Below are 24,450 nucleotides of genomic sequence, written 5' to 3'. Positions count from 1 at the left end.
TGGAAATGTGACTTCAAAATCTGGCAATTGTGTGCGTGTGTGTGTTTTCTTGGTCTAAAATCTCACCCGCCCTCACGAATGACGAGTCAGACAGTGAAATTGCCATTTTCAGGCACTCAAGGGCATGAAAGAGAATCAAGTGTACGATATCATGTATTTGAAAGGAAGGAGGAAGCGTCCAATGGTCATTGCAAATGGAATGGAGGGATGAAGGAAGAAACTGGCAGGGAGGAGGAAAGAAGAATGAAAGGAAGGAGAAAAGTAATGTTAATGGAATGAAACAAGGATGGCACGAATAAAAGGGAGGGAGGAAAATAGAAGTTTACATTCCAATGTTTTAGTAGTCGAAAAAGATAGTCTCCAAGTATCTTGCAAAACATTTATTTGATGTTGATTTGTGAAAAAAAATTTAAGACGGCTCTGGGATGAGCACTTGAAAATAAAAAAATAAAAATTTTAAAAATCTGACTTGCAAAAGTATTGCCAACAAAATTTTACCCAACATAACAGTCATTTCATACATCTGAATGTTGGTAGCTATTACGGAATATGTTCACATTTCACCAACATTTGAAGACCTGAATGTTAACATGTCTCTTGTCACCGTTGCTCACAGCAAATTATTTAAAAAAAAGTTTCTGTGTCCCTTCTCACAAGCGAACTGGCAAGCGGAGGCGCCGCAGTCGCGCTTTGAGCTCGTACTGCTTGGCTCGCAGTTTGTCCCGCTTGGCCTGCAGCCGGTAGCTGTTGTTCTCCAGGCCGTGGATGCAGTCTCTGGCCTTCTTCAAGATCACCGCCTTGGAGGCCTTGTCGTTGCGCGACAACTCGGGCACGTTGTTGCGAAGGCGCACAAAGCAGTTCTTCAGCTCGTTGCGCCGCTGCCGCTCCATCACGTTGTGAGTCCGACGCCGCTCCTCCTCATCCTCCGTTTCCGCCGAGTGCCGCGACGACGAGTGGTGGTGGTGGTGGTGGGAATGGCGGCGGGAGTGTTTGTTGGACGAGGAAGGCGGCGGGCAAGTAGGAGGAGGTGCGGCGTAGTTGTGCTGCAGCTGGATGTCAAAGTGGAGGCGGCGCTGGAGAGCACGACGCTGGAGCTCGTCGTCGTCCTTGTCATTATCGTCCTGCTGTCTGGAGGGGCAGCATCCCACCGTCACCACGTCAATCTCCTCCTCTGCCGGACAACAACAAAAGGTAAGACTTTGAACACACGCACAAATGAAAGAAGTGTTTCCTGATGAAACAAGACTGAAGTGCCAAGGTGGGAAGTATTGTACGTCTTCATAATCAAAAGTGTCATGGATGCTCGCCTCAAAAGATTTAAGCCAACCACCACACAAGCATTTAGGTAGTTAACTTAGCATTAAAACAAGAAAGTTGGCAAAATTCTAAAAATATTAACAAATTATTCATCCTCAGTTTTTTAAATTTATATTAAACGGTTCTAAAAACTACACATTTAATCTTTTTCCATTAAAAAGTTCCATATTCTTAAAAAATAAAATACTTGTAATTAGAGTTAAAGGTTGAGTCTTCATTAAAATACAAATATTTGTAATTAATTTGTCTTGATTTTCCTCAGATTCTATTGTACTTATGAAAGTTATATTCAGTGTCAAAACAATTTGAATCATCAATTTTAAATTCCTAAAATGATGCATTTTAATATATTTCATGAATCTTAAAAAGAAAATGACATTTTATTCAGATTTTATTGTAACGTTATGAATTAGACTTATTTCCGAGAGGATAAGCGGCTCGGATGGATGATGACTAAAACATGTTTTTGTGTGTGTGTGGGGTTTATTTTATTTTATTTTTTTTAAAACATAGTATTAGTAATGAGTCAAACAACAAGCCACTGAACAAACAAGGTCACCACATCCTGTGTGGTGAACAGTCAGCACCGCTACAGGGCTCCACTCCGTGCAATGAGTCATAAGGAGTTTAAGGATGGAGCGCGAGCGAGAGCGCGCACACAAACACTTAGATTGAGCGGTCAGTCACCAGCCAAGACCCCGCCCACATTGCTTCTAAAAAAAAAAAATGATTATGCCGGAAAGCGCATGCGAGTGTGTGCAGAATTGAAAGAGCAGAAAAACAATTGCTCTCACCAGAGTCGCTGGACGAGTACGTGGACCCGTCTCCGCCGTTGGAGCAGTAGTCCGACGTGGCCTCGCCCGTCTCCTTGCTCTCCATCAGGTTCTGGCAGTCCAGCGTGGAGCCAACGAGCCCCTCGAAGATGCTAGTGTCCATGTCAAACAGCATCTCTTCCAAGCTTTTGTCAGATGCCAAGCCATGCCACAGGCCATCCTCGCCGCCCTCCTCCGCCGCGGCGGAATGGGGAAGCCCTCGCCCCCCACCCCCACCGTCGTCGTCGTCATCATCCGAGTGGAAGAGGGCGCAGTTCCAGTTGAGCTGCATGTCGTGGTCCTCCAGGAGCATGTCGGACACGAAGCTCAGCTGATCGCCCTTGGAGAAGCCTGCCTTCATGGGGGGCGAATGAGGGGGCGTGGTCAGCGACTGGAAATCCTTCAAACTTTCGGAGAACTCCTCATCCAAGAGGGATAAGACTTGAGGTAAGCAATCCATGCCTCTTTCCAAAATATACATGGTCTCCTGCAGAAAGAGTGACAACAGTTTTAAAGCCCTTGGCTGATAGTTCATCATAAGCCCCAGAAATGACATGGAACTTCTTTTTTACAGGCCAAGTCAACTGAAAAAATGATTAATAAGAAAATGTTCTATGCAGCCATTAGTTTAAACACAGCATTCAAATTTGTATTTAGTTTGTGGAATATTGGTGACGCATTAAAATCCACCCGGTTTTGTCCATCTCAGGGGTCGGCCATTCTGCCACTTGATGTCAACTGAAAAGGACATCACAGATGCTCAGGACGCAGCTAACAACCAATCACGGCTCAACTTCAGAAAACAGGTGAGCTGTGATTTTTACGTTTCCTAAGCAGCTGTGATGTCATTTTCAGGAGACGGAAAGTGGCCGAATGGTTGCCCGTTGAGACATCTAAGAACTGCTTCACTCATATTGCACAAATAATCATCAGTATGACATGTTAAGACCATGGAAGGTGCATAGAACATAAAGACATTTGGGATGTTGGATTCCCCATTAATAGTTGTCACAGTAGATAAAGTGCAAACAAAATGGGTTTGTCATCATCATTCAAAATGATGTAATTTCAACTGGGAGGGCAACAAACGGTGTGCAGCCTATTTTTGAAGAATTGTTTATTAGATGCCGAATTGCAACTCATTTTGAAGTGAGTCGAGTAGCATCTCATGGCCACAAATTAGCATTTTATCTGCATGTTATCTATATTGTGTCAACTAATTAAATACCCCCCACACACACACACGCCATGTCTGGGGCGCAGTAATTTCACACTTTAGTGAGCAAACACCACACAAGCCAGACAGAACATTTGCACCCATTGACGGGCGACCCTCTCCACTTGTCTGCAGGGCGTGGAGGGCATGTCACAATCACATGGCGCTTGGATGTGTAGCATGCTTGCGATGCACAACAAAGCCACACTGTGTGCTGCAGGCACACACTTTGGTCCCGCAGTTCAAGAACGCCCTTGTGCAGCGTGGGAACCCGGCACGTGTGGGATTTATTTCATCTTCAGGTTTTAAAAAAGACACACCGATGCCGATCTAGTCTTAAACCTATTACACAAACATTGGAAGCAACAATTAGCTGAAAGTGACAGGGTTTGTGTGCAACGCAGCAAATTGTTTTAAATGTGTGCATTTCCTAATGAGGGATTTACACCCAGAGTTGAAAAAGCTTGTGCAGTGTCGAACAACCTGTGCGATTTGTTTTTGATTAAAATAGCGGTTTAAAGAACACAACGATGGCGATCCACTCTCGAAAACATTGCACGCACGAACATTGTTGGCACACCACGAGCAGAGCGTTTTTTTGTGCAATTTAGCAGCGTTTACAAAAATCCCTTTGGATGGTTACGCACGCCTCTGCAATGGCTCAAATGCCATGTGGTTGACTGTGAGAGAGTTCAAAGAAAATGGAATTGTCTTTGGAAACCAACGTACACACACGCCGATCTACAACGTAACACGTGACACAAGCATCGGTATCACACAATTCGGAAAAAGTGACGTGTTTTTTGAGAGTTTAGGAGCATGTTGGAACTGTAGGCGTTTCCCACTAAAGGTTGCATGCAGATCCGAGAGTTAAACAAAATTAAGTTAAGCATTTAAAATAAAAAAAACCTCTACGCCGATCTACTCTATAACAAACAACCCATACATAGATGTCTCATAACTACATGGAATTTAGCATATTAACGGTTCCCAATGAGGGTTTCGCATTTATACAAATTCCTGTCTCGTCTTATTTAGAAAAAAAAAGAAAGCGTTCTTACCCGGCACTTTTCAAAGGACGGAGAGAGTGGAGGTTAAAAAAAATATCCCCGTAAAAGTCCACGCAGCGGAGCCGAAGACTACTATTTGTCGACACCGGGAATGAGGCAGCATGGCGGTGCGGAAGTCCTTACATGCCGGTATGTGGCTACTACTTCACTGAGTGGGCGTGGCTCCTGGAGCCGCAGTACAATTTCATCAACGCGACTCGCCGGTATCCATCCGCGACAAAAAACCGCGCCAAAATGTCCAAACAGACCATCAAGCGTAAATGTCTCTGCGACGTCGTAATTGTGAAACATCATCAATCGCCTTTCTGTTTCGTCCTGGCGAGAAAACAGGCAGCGAAGGTGTCTGTGTGTAATTTATCACGCAAATCGGGTCTAAAATCGTCCAATCCGGCGGGGGGATACAAAGGAGGGGGTTGGAATTCCAGGAAATGGATGGCGGTAAAAAAAAAAAAGCAACGTGGATCGAGAGGCGATGCCGGCCGGCTGTCATACTGACAAACATCCGCTAGAGGTCGCCTTGGCTGGTTGAGGACGTGCAGTCGTAGCCGCCATCATTACCCGGGAGTCCCCTGCCAACGCTTCTTCTATTGAGGTAATCAACTGTGTTTGGTTCCAATAAATTAATCAGAACTCGTCGAATTCTTGACCAATTTTTACACGGATTGGTTTGGTATTAACATCAGGCATGCAGATATGAAAGCATCTGCTAGGCTAATTTCATCATTTAATAGTTGCATTGTGTGTGTCACTATGCTTTTGCAAAGAGAACATTTCTAGGAGAGACTCAATGTGCATGATACTGACAACCTGAAAATCGGACTGCACCACATTTCAAGTCAAAAGATGGTTAAATCAGCTCACTTTCAATGAGTTTAGTGATTAGCCAATCGGCAAAAGTTTGCTCTACCCGATTCCTTTTTTAATTTGGCCTACATAACTGCTTTGAACTAAAATGCTCAACTTGCTGTCCAATTTCAGGTCAGGTTCCTTGAGACTTTTGGTGCGTCCTGTCATGATAGAGGCAGCCGCTGAGTTTTGCGTCTGTCGGTGAAACTCGTGCTGAGGTCTGCTTTATTTTATTTTTTTTGCACTTTCTAGGAGGCGCTGGAGAGCCAGTCACTGCATTACAATAAGCGTGTAGTCGTCAGTGAAGACACACTACACGCTACACGCACACTCAGTCACACACACACACGTGCGCGTGTGAAAGAAAGAAAGCGAGAGCAGATTGGTTGCGGTCATCCCGTCCTTCCCCCTCAAATTACGAGTTTGAAGTTTCCTTGTCGCCAAAGCGTAATGACAGACTTCCTACATTCCCGAGAAGTCAGTGTGAGCGCATCCTCGTCCACGTCAACCCGAAGAACAAGAAGTGTTTGAGTTGAAAACCTTCGTTCAAGCTTTAATGCTGCCTTGAAACTGAAAACACCGTCTTGAAATTGAAAAATCATACTTTTAAATGAATCCTTGTTTAAATCCCCAATCCAAGATGATCCCCGGTTTGCACACCCTGTTTAAAATGATCTTAAACTCCTAACGCTGTGTTGAAAGCGTAATTTAAATCCCTAACCCAGGCTTGAAATCCTAATGTAAAAGCTTCCATTTGGTTTCAAACCTTTTCCAGGCTTGAAAGACGCGCCATGGCTAGAAACTCAATTGAAACGATAACCATGTCTTGAAACCACAATTTAAAACCGCTTTCCAGGAACCATAATCCATCCTGGGAACCTACTTTGAAACTCTTACTCCAGCTCAAAACCTCATTTGAAATCCTAAATCTTGTGTAAAACCTTTGTTATGTTTTCAAATCCTATATCAAAACCCAAACTTGCAATTTTAACCCTTGTTTCAAATCCTTATCCAGGATTGAAACACATTATGGAACCCGTCACTTTTGTTTTACAACCATAACACTGTCTTGAAACGTTAAAATGAAATTATAATCACATTCAATGCATCCAATTTGGCTTATATTGTCTCTTCTAGCCCCTTCCTACATGTGTGAAAAAGTTCAATTTTAGCGGCCCTGCTGATCTTGAACTTTGATCACATTGGACTCATGATTTGAATTCCACCTTTTGTCCTTGAACTTTTCCTGCCAGAAAGCTATTTCAGAGGACGTTTTTTGGAATCCCGCAGTTGGTCGCAGGGGTTCCGCAGGGCTCCATTTTGGGTCTTCTTCTGGTCAGCTGCTGCTATGTTTGTGTACAAAGCAGTCATCTATTGTAACACTTGAACTCCCCCACACAATTGATTCATCAAATTCCAAAGTGGCTTTATTTATTTTTATTGATTTATTTTTGCTTTAACTGACCGTAATGAGAAGCTACGTTTGGTTTGGCTGTTTCCCAAGTTTGTGCGGAATTCAACAGTCCTGTAACTATTGTTCCTCCCAGTGCACGAATATCGCGCCATGTGGCCACAGAGACCACCGTGCAGGGGTTGCCCCCGTGACGCCTTCCCGTGGTTTGGGTGGAGCGTGACGGGATCGCAAGCGTCTGTTTATCTTGCAGAGGGACTCCATGCGGTTGACGTTACCGACAGAATGATCCTTTCAAAGTCAGCTCATCGCCGCTACATTCTATTTAGGACCATCCCCGAGGCTTGAAACCTGAACCAAAACTTGAAACCTCAACTCTGTCTTAAACCCCAAATTTGAAGCCGTAACCGATGGTTAGAACCCAAAATCCAGGCCTGAAATACAATTTTGAGAACCTAATCCTGCTAGATACCTTACGTCTTAAAACCCTCATTTGAAACTCCAACCCTGGTTTGAGACCTTACTTTGAGACCCTAATTGTGGCTTAAAACCATATTCTGAAATCTTAACCCCGCCGGAAGCCGTAAATCTTGTTTAAAACCCTCAGTCAGCCCCAAACCTCACTTGAAACCCGACTTTGAAACCCTTACCTTACCTTAAAACCCGATACCTTGTTGACATCTTTAAACGAGTTTTGAAATTCTACTTTAAATCCCTACTTCTGAAATCCTAACCCCAAACTTGACACCTCAACCCCCCCAAAAAAAAAATTTAAATTGAAATCCTAATTCCCAACTCCAAACCCCAACTCCAGTTCGAACTGGATTGACAGAAGCGACGTCGAGGAAAGTCCTTCACGATCTCGGAACAGTTAAGTGCGTCAAAAGTTAGTCAAAGTGCACTAATCACCACCAATCGTGTCATCTGTCTTCATCAAATGGTCCAAAAGTCAAACAATTTGCGCTTCCAGTGTCAAACTGTCGCCACGTGCGGCTCCTCGTCAAACTTCTGCAAATCTCCTTGAGAGGATATTGTATTTACTTTGGGATTTTCTTCAGCATTTCTCTCATTTTTTGCCTGCATGTGGCCGTTAAGAAAATGTTACAAAAAACTGGAATGGATTACAGAGGAAATCAGTTGCACGGTGTGCGTGTGTGTGTGTGTGTGTGTGTGTGTGTGTGTTAATCAGTAGTTGGTTGTGTTCGGGCAGATAAGTGAATCCCGAGTGATGATCAGACTATCAATAGTAAACAGAAAACACACTGTTCATCCCCAGAGTGCTATCAGCAGCAACACACACACACTCATACAAATAACACACAATCATGTAACCGTCTCTTTCTCACATGCTACTCAAAGCGAGCTTTTTGTCAGTGCCATGTTGTTTCTGAGTGTACATCTTATACCCAAAGCAAGTTGACCGTAACAGTAAGTAAAGCTGAATAACGTCAGGCAGGCGCGCACACTTTCTTCTGGCTTGCGAAAAAAGAAGAGAAAACGCCACATGATTGCAGTACTCGCTCTGACCTGTGAGTGGCAGTAAAGGCCACAGGGCATCAAGATTTATCCTAAAACTTGAAACCCTGCTTACCTAACACTGTATTGAAGCTCTCTTTTAAAACCTTAACGCTTTGCTTGAAACCTTCATTTGAAACAACCACGACATTGAAACTCTAGAATCCATTACTTGATACCGTATCCCATATTTCAATCTCGAATTTGAAACCAGAATCTTTTGCTTGAATACAAAGTTTAAATCTTAAATTAAAACCCTAAACCTGGCTCAAAACCCAAATTATTATAAACCATAACCCTGGCTTGAAACCCTATTTTGAACCCCAATCACTGACTTGAAACCATAATTTGCAACTCTAATCATCTCTTGAAACCTTAACGGAAAGCCTTACCCTGTCTTAAAATCCGAACCCCAATTCGCTTTTGAAATCACACAGCCCGTGTTTCAACCTTAAATTTGAAACCCTAACCGTGACCCTTATTCTAGAACGCCAACCCAGACTTGAAATTCAAATCAAAACCCCAATCGTGGCATAAAACCCTCATTTGACAGCGTAACACTTTGCCTGAAATCCAATGTCAGAACCTTAACGCAGGCTGGGAACCCGAATCCAACTTTGAAACGCTCACGGAGAATTCAAACTCGTTTTTTGATCCTATTTTGGATGTGAGTGAATCAACAGGAAGGCTGCAGGATCCAAAATGTTCCTGCAGTCTGCAAACGCATCACTTCTCCATTCAGTCTTCTGGGCCTGCCGCTTCATTCATGACTCAAAAGAGGAGAGGAAGAGGAAGGGGCCTCCCGGGGCACAATGCTCTCGCTCGCTCGCTCGCTCGCTCGCTCGCTCTTCCTCTTTCTGCCGCTCAGTGATAGCGAGGCCTATCTTGAGCGTTACGCCGCCGGTGTCGCAAGTGGGACCGAGAAGTGCGGCGTTGTTGCGCCATACCGCTTCAGATAAACGTTCATGACTGCAAACGTGTTGTTACCATTGCTCAATAAACGAGACGTTTTCTGTCTGCTCGATCCACGTGAATCGACAAACGTAAAACTTTACCCTGAATCTTAAAGCTAACGTGTGACGCAAAACACCATAGACGGGCTAACGAATTGCATCTGTGTGCTGATGTTTTAACCTTTTCAGCAAAGTGTTTGTGAACACAAATGTTGCCGCAGTCCTGTAGTAAGGCTGGGCGATTACGGAAATTAGAATCATCACGATTATTTTGGTTTGATTTCAAAATTGAAATCACGATTCGGATTCAAATCCTGCACCTCTGAGCTATCGTGCTAACCGGTCGTCCGCCGTGCCGCCCAGCTCGAGATTATTAACAAATAATATATCAACACTCAAAGACCGGTATGCTTCATCTTCTGCAAAGAGCGTCTAATATTTTTGCAGCGTCATCGGTGGTTTGTGTCTGCATTTTACTGCCCCCAGTGGCCAAGTCGCACACTGCAGGATTCGCAATGAATTCATTATGATGAATAAATGGTTTCATTCTTCATCTTCGTTTGCTGCAACAGATTCATGGAATTTCCATTCTTTCATGATGAAAGATGATGAGATATGCCTTATCCCATGACTACTGCAGTTTGGCCTGTTTTACTGCCGCTTTGCCGCTCTCCTAAAGTTTTGATGTAAAAGTTATTGTGCATTTTCTGTTCATCCTGAGATTTTAATCCAACATGAAATATTCCCAACATTTTATGGAAACTATATTTGAGACAATAATGTACTTCTTCTTATCACCCGCCGGTCGCACTTATTGTGTTAGTGAAACACACTGTCGCTATTGTCAAACAACAGCGCGACATACTGTGCTGAAGATGAGCACACACACACACACACACACACACACTGAACGTCTCATCACATGGCCCACTTCCTAACCCCATTAGCGAGGGTGTGACGTTGACAAGCGCAGCATGTGAAGGATGGAGAGAAATTGTTTAAGGGTTTAATTCAATCAAATAAGATTCATTTGACAGTAAACCTCCGCTCATTTGCAAATCACAAGGTGAGTCACCTACTGGCAAATTTTTCCGTAGCACTACAGGCATGAGGAAAATGATTTTTTTTTTTTTTAATCATTGATTTTCATCGATCACAGTGTTGACTGTGCACGGGCAAATATTTAGAATTTGTTTGTCAGCACACTTGTCGTCATTCTGATTTTGTCGGTATGATCGCTCATGAACAAGATAATACCGAGCGGTGTGAAATTCAGGTCCAGAAATTAAAAACCGTGCGGAGTTAGTCCTGAGTCGATGGTGCTTCTACTCAAGCGGCGGGTCACCGTTTGCCTGCCACACGTACGTGGAAAGCACTAACGTTGACGTTGACGCAGTTTGTCGCCTTGTTGCCTGTGAACTTCAACCTCAGAAAACGACCCAAAAACAAATCAGCTGAGTGGCGAGCTCCACCCAGTTTCAAGAAGATCACATAAATACTGTCACTTGTAAATGTTTGACCTTTCTGTGACCTTGCCCTTTGCGTTTGACCTTGAAAACCTTAGTCTGTTAGAAACGGCGTCGTGAAAGAAATCATGTGGTGAAGATCAAGTGTTTATGTGCAGATTCATGAAAGCTGCAGGAGGAAAAGCAGCAAAGCAACAGACATCTCCCCGCCCAATGAGGAAGGCCGACTTGCGCTCAACGGGCCAATCGGACGACGCACATGCGAGCGCCATGTGAAGCCTCGGACGGCGCAGGACGGGGTCCCAGAACAACCGCAGCAAAATTCTAGGAACTTGAGGAACGACCGGGAGGAGGCGGAGGCAAAGGCGGGCTGGAGTGGGAGAGCGAGGTTAGTGCGGTGGAGTGGTGTTACCAGCCCAGGTTATTTTTAGGATAACCAGAAGAAAAGGGGACAAAGTTAGAGCTCGTCTACGGCGCGCACTCTCATTTCTGCCTCGCGCTGCATCGTGTCTTCGTTTTTGTTGGACGTCCTCACAAGCGCCAAACGCCAACTGGGTTTGCTAACTCGAACAGCAGCACCTCACAAGGCTTACAAATAGTCTCGATTCATTGTACAATAGTTGAAATGTAACGTAACGGTAGCCTTTCCCTGAAAGGAAAACAAATTGAGTGTAACGAACAAAAATCCGTACATTTGAACTCGATTGCGAACCAAAACAGCAGTCGCCACTTGTCGTCGCTGTATATGATACAACAACTAACCGAATGCCTCCATTTTCCCCATCAAGCTAAACAAATGAGCCAAAACTAATTATGTCACTTGGACAATATTTGACAGCAGATGCCATTTCAACTTTGTCGAGAAACAAAACAAGAGCACGTATCGAGGAACGTAAAAGTTTTTCTAAAACACAACAGCGAAGTAAATGCCTCGCTTTTCCCACCAAGAAAAGTAAATGGGTCATAACTACTTTCATCAATTCTTCACACGAACCTTGGTTAACTGTAGAACCGCTTTTAACTCATTTACTGCCATTGACTGCTGAAGACGTCAAAGATCCTGTGAAGAAGTTAACTTGATTGCTAACCAAAACAGGAGCACCTATCTAGGAACATAAACAATTTCCACTTGACGCGACTAATTGATTGTTCTCTTTCATCCCATCAAAAAGTCATACCGAATTACTTCAATTGCTCTCACAAAAATTGTACCTGCAGAACCCAATGGAGGTTTGTTGCTAACCAAAACAGCAGCATATGAATAGTCTCTACTTATCAAAAAAAAAAAAGATGAAATGAAATCACGAACATAAAAAAGACTCATACCAGATTGCCTTTATTGTTCACATGGACAATAAAGAACAGTTGAAGTCATTTCAACTCTGTTGCTAACCAAAACAGTAGCGCCCATTGTGCCACCCGAACGCTCTTCTGGGTGAATTCCTTGCCGTAAACGAGTTCAACTTTGTTTGCATTCTTTTTAGCATGAGCATTCCTGTTCCACACAAGGCGGAATTCAAGAAGCTCCTTCTTGTTTTGTTTTGACAGTTTGCAACGATTTGAAACGTCCATCCGTCCTCTTTTATGTCCCGCTTGGTTTCAGTGTTCAATTAGCCGCTAAGTTCAGACACTCTCCACACTTTTTGACGATTTGGCAGATGTGCACACGCGCACACTTTTACACACATGCCTGCGTGGTTCCGTCTCTCCGTGACTCGGCTCCAAGTCGAGAACACACCCCCTTGCTTCTTCCTCCCTTTTGGAGAGAAAAAAAACACTTGTAAGGTGAATGGATAAAATGTTAATTGTTGACATGCTAACATACAAGAAGACTCAAAACGTGACGGCGGGCAGATTTTATTGATCTGCACATGAAAATCAATTGCTAAAACACCAACAAGCTCTCGGTTGCGACGCGAACACGCAAAAAAGCGAAAGCGCTGCAGAAGCTTGATGAGATTTTACATAACAAGCTGTGGTTGGCCACGCTTGCAAATGAAACTTGACCAAATGCTAACAGTTGCTATGCTAACTACGTTGAGGGCTGACCTTTTGCACCACTTCTCCTTGCACCCCCACCGAGTAAATGTGCTACCATGTCACCAGCGATCGGGTGGACGCAAGGCGACACCGCTTGTAAATTTAGGCGGGAATGTGTTGGCCGACGTCCTCCTGACGCCCATCCGTCCGTCCCTTCATTCATTTCATATACGGGACATGACTTTGCGCAAGAGGCACTGGGCCGGCTGTCGGTCAATGCCGGGGCACGTATAGACAAACGATTGACCGGTCGCCACACGGCGACATACACGCGCGGTTCGAGTCCCGGACGCGAAGCTCCACCTGCAATGAAATGCGAAACTCCGATGACGAAATGCGGAGCTTCTTTCGACTCACGCCGACGGGGCTGACGCGGCATCCGCTCGGCACGTGACGGGTGCCGCCTCCGCGATTCCCCGCCCGGAATGCAACATGAGCGTGAAAGGGGGTGCACGCGTCCTTCCTGTTCTTGGAAGGATGCGTAGTAAAGCTGCAGATGTTGCACAGCAGGCCAGGCTGCGCTACTTCTGCGGCTTCACTCCTGGTATGCGCTCACACCAACACAGACGGCAGCAGCTGGGCGGGAGATGCGTGGTGTGAAAACCTCACACCTCCATCCCGGCTTACCGCGATTCCCTTTCACGCAAGCCCCACTTGGCTTCTGGTCTGCAAGCCCTCCCGTCCAATGTGGATACTTTTCACCCAGTAAAAAAAAAAAAAAAAGTGGCTCTGGTGGGCAGTGTGAAAAGGGCTACGATGTTAAAAGAGGCTCTTCACACACGGTGTGGGTCAAAGAACACATTCCTCACCTATGGAAAGATGAACTGAGTCTCTAATGAACTCCAACTGCAGCCCACATGAGCAAGCGCCGGGCGGAGGAGGCAAAGAGAAACTCCCTCTTGGGAAGAAAACCCAAGACGGTCGTCAAAGAACTTGAACCTCGAAGTCAGCTAACGCTCAGCCTTCCCTCGATCCCAAACGCGAACCAGAATCATAAAACTCTTGCTGTCAATCATGACAGCAGCTCTCATCTGTTCAGGTGCCCCCTCCCCCCCAGCATGTCGACAAACAAAATGTAGAAATGTTGGAATGCACCCCGGGAAGTCTCCGCGTCTGTGATTAACCGATGGTGTGAGTCACATTTTCAAATGGCTTTATTTTGGATCATGTTTGATAGTTTCCATTTTTCTCTGAGAGGGAAGTCAGGCAGCTTCAGACGTGAGTCAAGTTGGAGACGTCTGCTCGTCTTGCAATAAAATCGTCCGCCGGCATCTGCTTGGCATCGAGACGTCATCGCGTCAGGAAGTTCCACATTCAGTCCACTTTGAGTTTTGGGGGGGGTCCTCGTCAGCAAAACACTTGTCGGCCATGTGTCGTTGGCTTGAAGTTGTCGCCGAGCTAACTGGGCCAAATATGTGAACGTTGAACACTTTGTTGGAATGTGATGAACATTTCAGGCAAAACGCTCATCATCAAACTTTGATGACAAACTTCAGTGGAAGAAAAGCAAACACTTGTTATCGCCCTTCCTGTGACTGTATCCGAAACCTCCCACATCTAACTAGCCTTTAACAACCCAAAGTCCACCCACCAGCCAAAACCCAATCCCATTTTTCATTCAACTGAAGTCAATGTCCGTTCCTCCCGCAGCGTCGTTGAGCGGACATCGTCCTGCTCTTGACTTTCCGCTCGCGAGCCAAGTGAGAGGCTGCGGTCTAATTAAAGCCCAACGCAGGCAGGCCGACGGGAGAGTCCTAATAAGGACGAGATCACTGTTGGGCTGGTCCGCACGCTCGCACACATGCATACACGCTACACGGCTCCGATCCCACCCGACTCGCTTACTTCCTGTGTCGCGTTACGCTTCACCCGCTTGCCCCTTTTCATGCCATCTGTGATGTGAAGGAAGATGAAGATGACGCAACGGCCGAACCTTAATCCGAACCCACCACCGCCCAATCCGACCCCTACCCTTCATCGTGACCATAAACCTGGCAGTGTTTTAAATGAGGAAATCGAAAGTTGACCTGTGACCTTTCGACCTCCACATTTGCAGGAGCCTCACCCCTTTACTGAGCCTAATCCAACAGATTTACGACCTGCGTCCAAGCCTAACCATAACTCTCGTCTATGCACGACCCCAAAACGAACTCGGAACTCTGAGTTTTTTAACTGGGTCGAAGACGATCCCTTGACCTTCACCTAACTGAATCCCAAACCTTAGAGGTTTTTGTTTTTTGTTTTTTTTTTTTGGGGGGGGGGCATTTTTGAAGATAATTGCTGAAAATATGTGCAGTGACTGACGATTCTGAATTTTACAGCAAATGGCTTCTATTTATTTTTTTTTTTAATCCTTCAAATTTAACAAGGCAACACTTCTCAGTGGTGAGTTAAATGTCAAAGACGCGTTTTTCACTTTAACATTAACCCCGAACATGTGAACTACCTCAAGTGACCTTGGTCTGATCCTTAACACTAATCCTAAAACATTGTTCGTGACCCCCTACGCTTAACCCGAGAACTAATTGAACTTTAACTTCAACTCAATCACTACGCTACTCCTAATTCAAAGAGTTAAACTTAACCCAGTAGTACGTTTGTTCTTGGTTAGGCCCCACCGCAATCGGTCAAAGGATGCGCTGTGTGATGTCGGATTTCATAAGCGGCCGCAGATTCATTGGAGGTGCAACTGACACGGAACAAGCCGGCACATTCGAGCCGTTGAAGTCAATGAATCAGCAGGCCACTCAGTCAGTCTGCCAGGCCGCCTGTAGGTGGCACATTAACCCACTTCTTGACTGCAACGCCTCCCTTCTTTGTGTCACAGAATGCGCCCCCCCCCCCCACCCCCCGCATCACAGATCTGGAGCAGCGTCTTTAATTGGAAGGATCACGTTGCAATTTGCTACCATTTAGGGAGATATAAAAATGCATTTGCACCCAGCAGAAATAGCTTCCATGTGCCAGACTGTCTGCAAGGCTGCAATTATGGCTTCTTTTTATTTCGATGATACGATTATGCCTATTGTGAGCTGTGTATGCACACACAAAGTACATGCATGGTGCACACAATGAAATAAGCACATTGTGTGCTGGGTCAAAAGCAGCTTTAAAAAATATATTTTTTTAAACAAATAAAATAGTCACTAAAATACATGGAATGAAAATGAATGCATTTATCGTCAAATTTTCCGGGCCAAATTTTCGATTAGTAAGCATAAATTCTTGACTGATCGTCAAGTGGAATCACATTTTTTTTTTGCCAAATATTTATTTATTTATTTTTCGTGCATGTTAGATTTCGGATGTGTTTCTGTGCAGCAAATGTCGAAATACGAATTTGAGTATATTTTGTGTCCCAACAACTGATAGCGGAGGGCTTGGCGCCTCCTTGCAGCATTCCTTGGGGGAAGCCGAGCACTCACGTGCAGCTGAGCCACGCTAGCTCTGATTGGCCGCACGGGCGAGCACGTGTACGAGGGAGTCACTCCATCCATTTTGTAAGGAGGCGGAGGAAGAGGAGCAAGAAGGAGGGCTGCGGTCCGGGAGTTTGATTCATGCCAACTCGGACACGCTTCACCTCTTTCACACATTCCACGCTGCTTTATGTGTTGCTGCAGGGCCCTGCTACAAAAAAAAAAAAGAAAAGTGGAGAAAATCAGGACAAAGGTGGACTCCTTTGCAGTCATTGAGGAGGAAGAAACGCAAATCAAGTCACATCACAAGCAAGGAATTTGACCTTGTAGGCAGAGACAAAGCGGTCAAGAAGTGGCGCAATAATTGAATCAAATGGTCATTAAAAATACAAAATTGCACTTTGAAATATGGCTGCATGTTTCATTGAATTTTAATACCGCTCACAATTTTGTCTGCCACGATTAGATGAACATGAGCGAGCGTTTACAATATTTACATTTTACGTTCGCTGCCATTGACGGCTATAGATGCCAAATAGGCAGTGTTTGTCGAAAAATGTGTGAATATTTAAGTTTCGTTTTGCACTGAAAACTGTTTGACACATTCTATGTCGAAAAGAAGTGCAATAAAATGACACATTTTCCCTAACATAATGACTAATTGTGAATTAATAATCATGATTGCATATTGATCTAAATAATTGTGATCATCATTTTGGACAAAATCTTGCAGCCGACTTTAAATCCTGACCAAATAACACAAAACAACTGCGAGTCCAATACAGGTGGTCGTTGAACGGCATTGCTTTGTTCACTTCATTGAGAAATAACTTGAACTTATTTAGTCTCGTGAAAAAGGCGCGATAAAGCAATGTTTTCATCATTTTTTTAACGATTCCTTTTGTACTTTTAAAAGTAGATTTTTTTTAAAGATACTCAAAGTGTTTAAAAACTAACGTCTAGAACTTTTCTTCTGCATTTATTCTAAGTAAACTGTACTTTGAAAGATGTTTCATTGCAGTGTTGCGATGGAAATTCATGCACGGTCACTTGAAATTACTCTAAAAACTACATTCAATTTCTTTTTTAATTCATTCATTAAAATGTAATCATTGTTCATGCTGGAGTAGATGCACAACCTATTTAATCATGTAAAAAAAGTATGTTTATATAAACTAAATATTTTTTAATAATACCATTTTTGATGTTTTCATTTTCGAGTCTAGTTTTTTCTTTTATTTAGAAAACTACGTACAAAAATATTTTTAAAAACCTTTAATATATACAGCTTGTTTCAATTCGAAACGAAATCACACTCCTTTATTTATTTTTTAAGTCAAACGTACTTTGATTTGCATGCAATGTTGCAATGGCGATTGTACTGAGTACTGCCGCTTTAAATAACGATTGAAGGGGACAGACAGGCGTTGAGAAGGAAGGAAGGGAGGGAGAGAGAGAGAGAGAGAGCGACAGACGGACGCTCCTGCAGACAGGCAGGGAGACAGGCAGGAAGACAGGCAGGGAGACAGCCGGCTTCTTTAGCCGATCCACGTGGGTGAATGTGCTCACTTTTACCGCCATCCTTTTCCTTGAATCACAGCTTGCGCCTGGTATCCCTGCGCCAGCGAGACGAGCTAGACCCAACCTCGCACGATAGATTCCACGGTGCCGCCTATCCCCGCCGGTTTCCCGCCTGGAACCGATGGAAACGCTTATTTATGGCGATGATAGAAAAATCGGTCCTGTGCCGGTATGTCGAGGGTGGCGTTTTGGCGCGGTTTTTTCTCGCGGAGGGACACCGGCGAACCGCGCCGATAAAAGCCCTGCGGCCGCTTCGGCCACACCCACTTTGTGTGCTAACTGGTAGCTAGCTGGTGGGACAGGACGCCGCGCCGCGTGCCATGCTGCCCAGTTCGCAGTCCAACTTTACACGACAGCAACTTGTCTTCGTCACCGACTAGTCGCCCTTCTCCTCGGCCATTAGCTTGTGCGTGTGTGGACTTTGACCTCCGTGGATGCTGTTCTTCCACTTCATTGAAATCCAACCGTGCCTTTGAAAGCTCAACTGCCGGTAAGAACGCCTCTTTTTTTGTCTTTATGACGAGTGGTAACCTACGACAACCGGCGCCCTTTGAAGCAAAAGCTTTGACGGTCGCGTTCCACGCGTGGGAACTCTGCGTGTGACGAGCTTGGTTTTTAAATGGAAGCCGACGCTGGTTTGCTTTGGCAAATGCGTCGCGTGAAGACGCCGCTGGGTGTCGTCTGCAAGTCAAAACCCTCATTAGGAAATGCGCACATTTTTCACAAGCTGCTTAATTACGCTTAGACCACGCCACTCTTGGCGAATTGTTGACCGCCTTTGTTTGTGTAATGTGTCTGAACGCAATTCGGCGTCGATGTTTGTAGTTACAAGGCGATTAAATTGCTGAAAAATCCCACACGTGGCTCTTATTTGACGCTGTACTAGGGTGTGCTTTGACCTCACTGCGGAGGAGCCAAACCCTCATTAGGAAATGCGCACATTTTTCACAAGCTGTTTCGTTGCTCAGAAACTGCGCGAGTCTCTGCTTAATGTATGATTTCTGTCTTAGCCTTAATCCTCGGAGAGAAACTCGGCGTGGTGTGTTTTTGTTGAAAGAAAAAATGGAAATTTACGCATGGGTCCTGTCTCCACGCTCCGCGCAAGGGCGTCAAGGAAAGCCCTGCCCTCCATTCATTCGGATACATACGCAATACAAAGTGTGTATATAAAATGCGCGCAGCAACCGGCATGGCTTTGTTGTCCCCGGCGAGCATGCAACACAGACACGCAGAATGTAATCGTGACGTGAGTGCGTCTGAGTCCTAAACTACGACTTGCGTCTGTTTGTGTGCAAAGTCAGAGTCGTTATTTGCTAACCTCATTGAAGCTGCTATTTGAAAATCATCTAAAGGTGTTTGACCCCCCCTCCCCAACACACACACAAATACACGCACACACGCGCTCCATACTTCTCCTCCAGCTGTTGCTGTGACGTGATGAGATAAGGGTGTGGCCTTTTTCGGGGCTGATCAGCCTTGAAAGGAGTGGGTGGATTCCCAGTGATGTAAACATGGATAAAGGACAGCCCACTCGGAGTGAAACTTACTTTTCTGTTTGGGCAGGTTCACTTTCTCTCTGGGATTAACCTGTTTGTCTGGATCTGAAGATTTTAACTGATTTCCTTTTTTTTTTTTTTATTATTATTAATTTTTTTTAATGTTCTTTTGTCTGCAGTTTGAAGATGTTGCAAAGCTTTGCCCAGTCGCAGGACTGGCTCTATTCAGAGCCGCTGCTCTTTGACGAAGAGTTCTGCCAAATTCTGATGAAGGACCTCCAGTCCCTGCCCACTCCCCCGCAGTCGCCTCCTATGAAGGTGGGTGCCGCCGGGGGGGCCAAGCCTCTCTCCAGCGGTGACCAGCTGAGCTTCGTGTCGGACATCCTACTGGAGGACTACGACATGCACCTCAACTGGAACTGCGCCTACATCCAAGACAAGGAGGGGAGCGGCGGGGGAGGGGGGCGGCCCCCCTCCCCCTTGCTGGATGAGGATGAGGAGAGCGATGAGGACAGCCTGTGGCGCTGCCTGGCATCTGACAAGAGCCCGGAGGAGAAGCTGGCGGCGTCTGTGCTGGGCTCCAGCCCACTGCTGTCCGACATGGACACAAGCATCTTCGAGGGTCTCGCCGGCTCCACGCTGGACTGCCAGAACCTGATGGGGGGCCGCGAGACGGCCGAGGCCACGTCCGACTACTACTCCGCTGGAGGAGACGTGTCGACGTACTCGTCCAGCGACTCCGGTGAGACAAACGTTTCTCTGCTCTTTCAAGTCTGCCCACGCGCACACACACTCTCTCACACACGCACACACACCCCCACACACCCCCACGCACACACACACACACGTGCGCTTGCCGGCATAATAGTTTTTTAAAGGCGGTTTGTGGGCGGAGTCTTGGCTGCTGACTGGCAGCTTGGCGTGCGCGTGTCTGGCGCGTGCGCCACTCATGAACATTTAATGACTCATGCAGTCCTGGCATTGCTGACCGTTAACCACACAGGAAGTGGTTCACCGTTATGTTCAATGCCCATTTATTTGACTCATCACTATACATTGAAAAAAATATATACATACTACGTTTGAATTATTATTCATGTCATTCTTATATCTAATATTTTCATTTAAAAGCATTAAAAAAAATCTATTTTAATCTGTAAAACTACTTGAAAGGAGTAAAGGTGTATATTTCAAATTTAATTTTGTGAATATATTTATGAAATGTCAATTTATTTTTTAACAGTATATATTATATTTTATATAACTAATAGAGGAATATGTATTTTGCCACCAAACATTTTGTAGAATTTTTAATTTAGAATCTTTTTTTCTTATTTTTGTTTTTTACTTAAATACATATATTCTTTTTTTGAAATGGCTTTAATTTTTTTTTTCAAATTCATACATGGCATTGCGGTATTATAATTAGTATTTTAAATATTTTGTCCGCTCTTGTGGTTTGACAGAGGAGGAGATTGACGTGGTGACAGTGGGGCACTGCCCCTCCAGCCCGTCCTCTCGCCGGAAGCGGCGGGACGACGACGAGGTCGAGGAGGAGCGGCGAGCTCTCCAGCGCCACCACTTTGAGATCCAGCTGCAGCACAATTATGCCGCGCCGCGCCCGGCCTCACCGCCGCCTTCCTCATCCCACAAGCGCTCCCGCGCCGGCGCCCATCACGCTTTGTCCTCGACATCCGCTCGCCACCAGCAGACGTCGTGGCGGCACCCGGCCGAGACGGAGGACGAGGAGGAGCGGCGTCGCACGCACAACGTGATGGAGCGGCAGCGGCGCAACGAGCTCAAGAACTGCTTTGTGCGCCTCCGCGACAACGTCCCCGAGTTGTCGCGCAACGACAAGGCGTCCAAGGTGGTCATCCTGAAGAAGGCCCGAGACTGCATCCACGGTCTGGAGGACGGCGCCCGCCGGCTACAGGGCCGTAGGGACAAACTCCGCGCCAAGCAGGAGGAGCTCAAAGCGCGACTGCAGCACCTTCGGACGCTCGCCCGTTCATGAAAAGAAAGAAAAAAGGCAAAGAGAGACGTTTTATTTGTCCACAACAATTGACATTTTGCTTTCAGGAACCAGGAGGACGTGTTGACAAGTACGCACAAAGATGGACTTCTCAGAAGACTTGACGCACGCGCGCACACACGCACACACACGCGCACACACACACACACACGTTGCGATGCCTTGACTGCTGACTGTTTGAATACGCGAACGAGGTCAGTTCTTGTTGGTGAAACTTGAACATGCACAACTCGCAAAAAAGTTAGCAATTTGGCTGTGAGATTGAAACAAAAAAATGAGTTCAGACGAGTCACAAGAAAGCACACAAATGAATGTAGTGTGCAAGGTGGGGTTTGCGGGATGTGGGGTGTCGGGGGGTTGATGGTTCGCCCCCGCCCATATTGCATTTTGGCTTAATCTTGGAATTTCAGCACTCATGCCAAAATTGTCCGTTTTTTGCGAGTAGTGTATTCAGGATGTCTTGTAGCCATAGCAACCAGCAATCCCTCCGCCGTCGCTCATTTTGATGGCCTTCAGGTCTTTTTTGTGGAACTTCCAGTTCCCTGAATTTCTGCCTTTATTTTATATTTTTAGTCTGCGTTTGATGTCCTCAAACTCATTTTTGTTGATCAATGTTTCAAAGTGGAAAATGGTGACATAAACCAAATTGTGATGTTTACAGTTGACCCCTGCATACTCACCATTTGGTGAAGGCAAAGTTCCCCTGCTTATTTGCATTTTATTTTTCACCCCATCCTCCCCTTATTTGGATCCTTAACTTATTTTCTTTCTTACCAGATTGCCTGCTTATCTGCATTTTTACCTGATCAGCCACTTGCTCACTTTTTTTTTTTTTTTTTTTTAAATCAGATCGCTCGTTTAATCACCTTTATCGTATAAGTATAAATGAGCATATTCTGAGATTTTTGCTAGTTGCGGGGTCCACTGTACAACAATTTGTTTGGAACGTTTTTGGTGGTTTGTGCTTTTAATATTGGTTAAAAAGTGCTGTAAAAAATGCCACAAATGTACCAAAATGGAAAAAAAACAAACTAACCCAAAACAATGATGTGTTGCCACTTTATTTGCGCTGGTGGGCCCTATTTGGCCCCGGGGCCTCAAGTTTGACACCAGTGCCGTAACCTCGCCAAAGTTTTTCTTTCTTTTTTTTTTTTTTTGTGGCTTTTCGGCAGGAACACTGTGACACTCAAGTTTTTCTACTTCCTCTTTGTTTTAACGGCACGTTCTGCAATGTGCCCCTCATCTTGGTGGTCTTCCCTGTTGCCGCAACAGGAAGTAGCTGCTGTGGTCTTCTCTGGTTGATTGGCACGTGTTCCACACACGTGCCCACTTTTGGTCGTGTTTCGTCTTCGCCCTGTTCCCGGGAAGTTTATTGTTGAAGCAAGAAAAGAAAAAGATGGCAGGGATGAATTTGAAAAGCTACCTCCGCCCCACCCAGCCTGTGTCCACCTCATCCTTAATGTCGGTAGCTAAAATACTGTACAGATTTTTATTTTTGGCTTCTTTTTTTTTCTTCCAATGTACATTTTGTTATCGTATCATAAATTATTTTTTTTCCTTCTGGGCTTCATTTGTCCGTTTGAATTTTGGAGTGTTGAAAATGTTCTTTTTTCACCAGCACTTTTTTTCCCCCTTAAATATTGATGAAATTAAAGAACGAGAGTTGGGAAATGTCTGCTTAGAGTGTCTGCACACAAATGCAACTTTTTATGTATTGTGTATTTTTTTCCCCCCTCGGGAATGTAAGAATATGATGGGAAAAAATCAAAAGGTAAGGCTATTGTGTATCCATTTTTTTCCCCCAAGATTTTATTCTTGTAATACATTGACTTAAAAGTCCTTGTGAATTAAGGCTGGCATTTTTTTGTCCTATCACGTTAAATTTTTTGTAGTATTTCAGCTTTTCTCGTTTAAAAAAAAAAAAAAAAAAAAGGATTGTAAAATGAAGACATTCTTGAATTTTCCTGAATTAAAAAAATATCGTTTAAGAATTGAGTCATAAATTTTTCTCCCATAGTTTTGACTTTATTAGAATTATAGATTTATTTTTTTACTTAATTCTGGGAATTTTTGAAAGTTTGTGTGGAATTTTGACTATTCATTTTGTTGATATATTCGTTGTAGGATTAAGACTTGATGCTAATATTTTTGATTTTATTCTCATAATTGTGAAAACTTTTTCACTGTACAATTCAGACCTAATTACCATATGTTCACTTTATTCTCAAAATTGTTGACATTTTGAGGCTTCAAAATAAAACGTCATTTCCATCATATTTTGACATTATTCTCACTTTAGAATATCGTCTTATAAAATGTCATGTCATCTTTTTGTCTTGACGGTAGAGCCGTAAAATTTGCTTCTGCTTCTTTCTGAATGTGTACCTGACAAAAAGGATTTCTGCAGTGGAAAATGAGAATTGTTCAAATTTTTCCTCTTCCGGCGGCACACCAAAAAATGCAAGCGCAAGATTTGCCAGCTTTACTTTGCGGTTGGGAGTACAAAGTTTGAGTGAAGCTCAAGTCTGCACTGACATGACAATTATGTGTTGTGCAAACATGTCACTGGACGTGTGTGTGGGGGGGTGTGTAATGTAGGTCAAGGTGAGCGTCAGGTGTGTTAAGATAATGAGCGTGTGAACGGATAAAAAAAAAAAAAAGTCTTTTGTGGGCAGCCACAGATAAGATAACAAACGCACTTTTAAAATGACAAACACTTTGGTTTTGAAGATCCCAAATACGCAAACAACCAAAGTTTCTGTGGGTGGCGGGTGGTATTTTTTGTAAATTGTGTTCAGGTCTTGAAAGTAAGCGGTCTTGATTTGACACTGAAAAGCAAGAAGAGCATGACGCGATTGGGGGAATTTGCCACCTCCAAACTTTCCTCCAAAGGCCGGCCTGGTGCTGCCCCTCATTTGCATCCCTTGGACGGACGGCAGCGTTTCACCTCATCTGAGCGGGCGTCTGAAGTGACGCAACAAAACACACGAAAAGGAGCGAAGGATTGAGCAGATTGCTCACACCCACTACCGACTGACGGTCGCCTTCAGTCCACTTGCTCACGTCATCAAACAACTCAACGGAAAATAAAAAGTCAGGGTTGGGGTTTTTAGTGGGAGTTTTAAACCAAAGTTAGGCATTCAAAATAGAATACGGAAAATTAAATTAGGGTATTAAACAAGGATTCCAATATCAAGTTTAAAATTGAAAATCAAAAAAAAAAGACGAGAGTTTTAAGTTCAAAATTAAGAATTAGAGTTCAGGTTTTCAAACTAGGGT

The 24,450-nt window shown here is 44.5% G+C and overlaps 2 protein-coding genes and 1 long non-coding RNA gene across 3 annotated transcripts; 2 read left to right on the top strand and 1 right to left on the bottom strand.

Moving 5' to 3' along the window:
* Positions 1-365: 365 nt before the first annotated feature.
* LOC148326674 (uncharacterized) lies at positions 366-4,648 on the bottom strand. Its single transcript, XM_088309231.1, has 3 exons — positions 4,407-4,648; positions 2,112-2,616; positions 366-1,171 (listed from the first exon to the last, which is right to left on the bottom strand). Exons 2-3 carry the CDS (start codon positions 2,608-2,610, stop codon positions 651-653), a joined length of 1,020 nt encoding a protein of 339 aa, XP_088165357.1. The 5' UTR covers positions 2,611-2,616; positions 4,407-4,648; the 3' UTR covers positions 366-650.
* A 342-nt stretch (positions 4,649-4,990) lies between these two features.
* Positions 4,991-16,502, top strand: LOC148326673 (uncharacterized). Its single transcript, XR_015845877.1, has 3 exons — positions 4,991-5,007; positions 10,765-10,994; positions 16,019-16,502. It is a non-coding gene; the product is annotated as an uncharacterized LOC148326673 (long non-coding RNA).
* A 1,065-nt stretch (positions 16,503-17,567) lies between these two features.
* mych (myelocytomatosis oncogene homolog) lies at positions 17,568-21,299 on the top strand. Its single transcript, XM_088310101.1, has 3 exons — positions 17,568-18,133; positions 19,319-19,881; positions 20,606-21,299. Exons 2-3 carry the CDS (start codon positions 19,326-19,328, stop codon positions 21,151-21,153), a joined length of 1,104 nt encoding a protein of 367 aa, XP_088166227.1. The 5' UTR covers positions 17,568-18,133; positions 19,319-19,325; the 3' UTR covers positions 21,154-21,299.
* The last annotated feature ends 3,151 nt before the right edge of the window (positions 21,300-24,450 follow it).

This window comes from Idiotropiscis lumnitzeri, chromosome 11 (genome assembly GCF_059441095.1).
Source record: "Idiotropiscis lumnitzeri isolate Australia: NSW breed Sydney's pygmy pipehorse chromosome 11, RoL_Ilum_1.0, whole genome shotgun sequence".
Classification (NCBI taxonomy): domain Eukaryota; kingdom Metazoa; phylum Chordata; class Actinopteri; order Syngnathiformes; family Syngnathidae; genus Idiotropiscis; species Idiotropiscis lumnitzeri.
The sequence above is the reverse complement of the archived record's forward strand: the minus strand, read 5'-3'. Positions and strand labels throughout refer to the sequence as shown.

What these genes read in the sequence shown, in the direction of transcription:
- LOC148326674 (XM_088309231.1), bottom strand. Translation starts at nt 2,610, where the DNA reads ATGTATATTTTGGAAAGAGGCATGGATTGCTTACCTCAAGTCTTATCC. An exon ending in GTACTCGTCCAGCGACTCTG is followed by an intron (nt 1,172 to 2,111) that starts GTGAGAGCAATT and finishes GTTGTCCGGCAG; the next exon opens with AGGAGGAGATTGACGTGGTG.
- mych (XM_088310101.1), top strand. Translation starts at nt 19,326, where the DNA reads ATGTTGCAAAGCTTTGCCCAGTCGCAGGACTGGCTCTATTCAGAGCCG. An exon ending in GTACTCGTCCAGCGACTCCG is followed by an intron (nt 19,882 to 20,605) that starts GTGAGACAAACG and finishes GTGGTTTGACAG; the next exon opens with AGGAGGAGATTGACGTGGTG.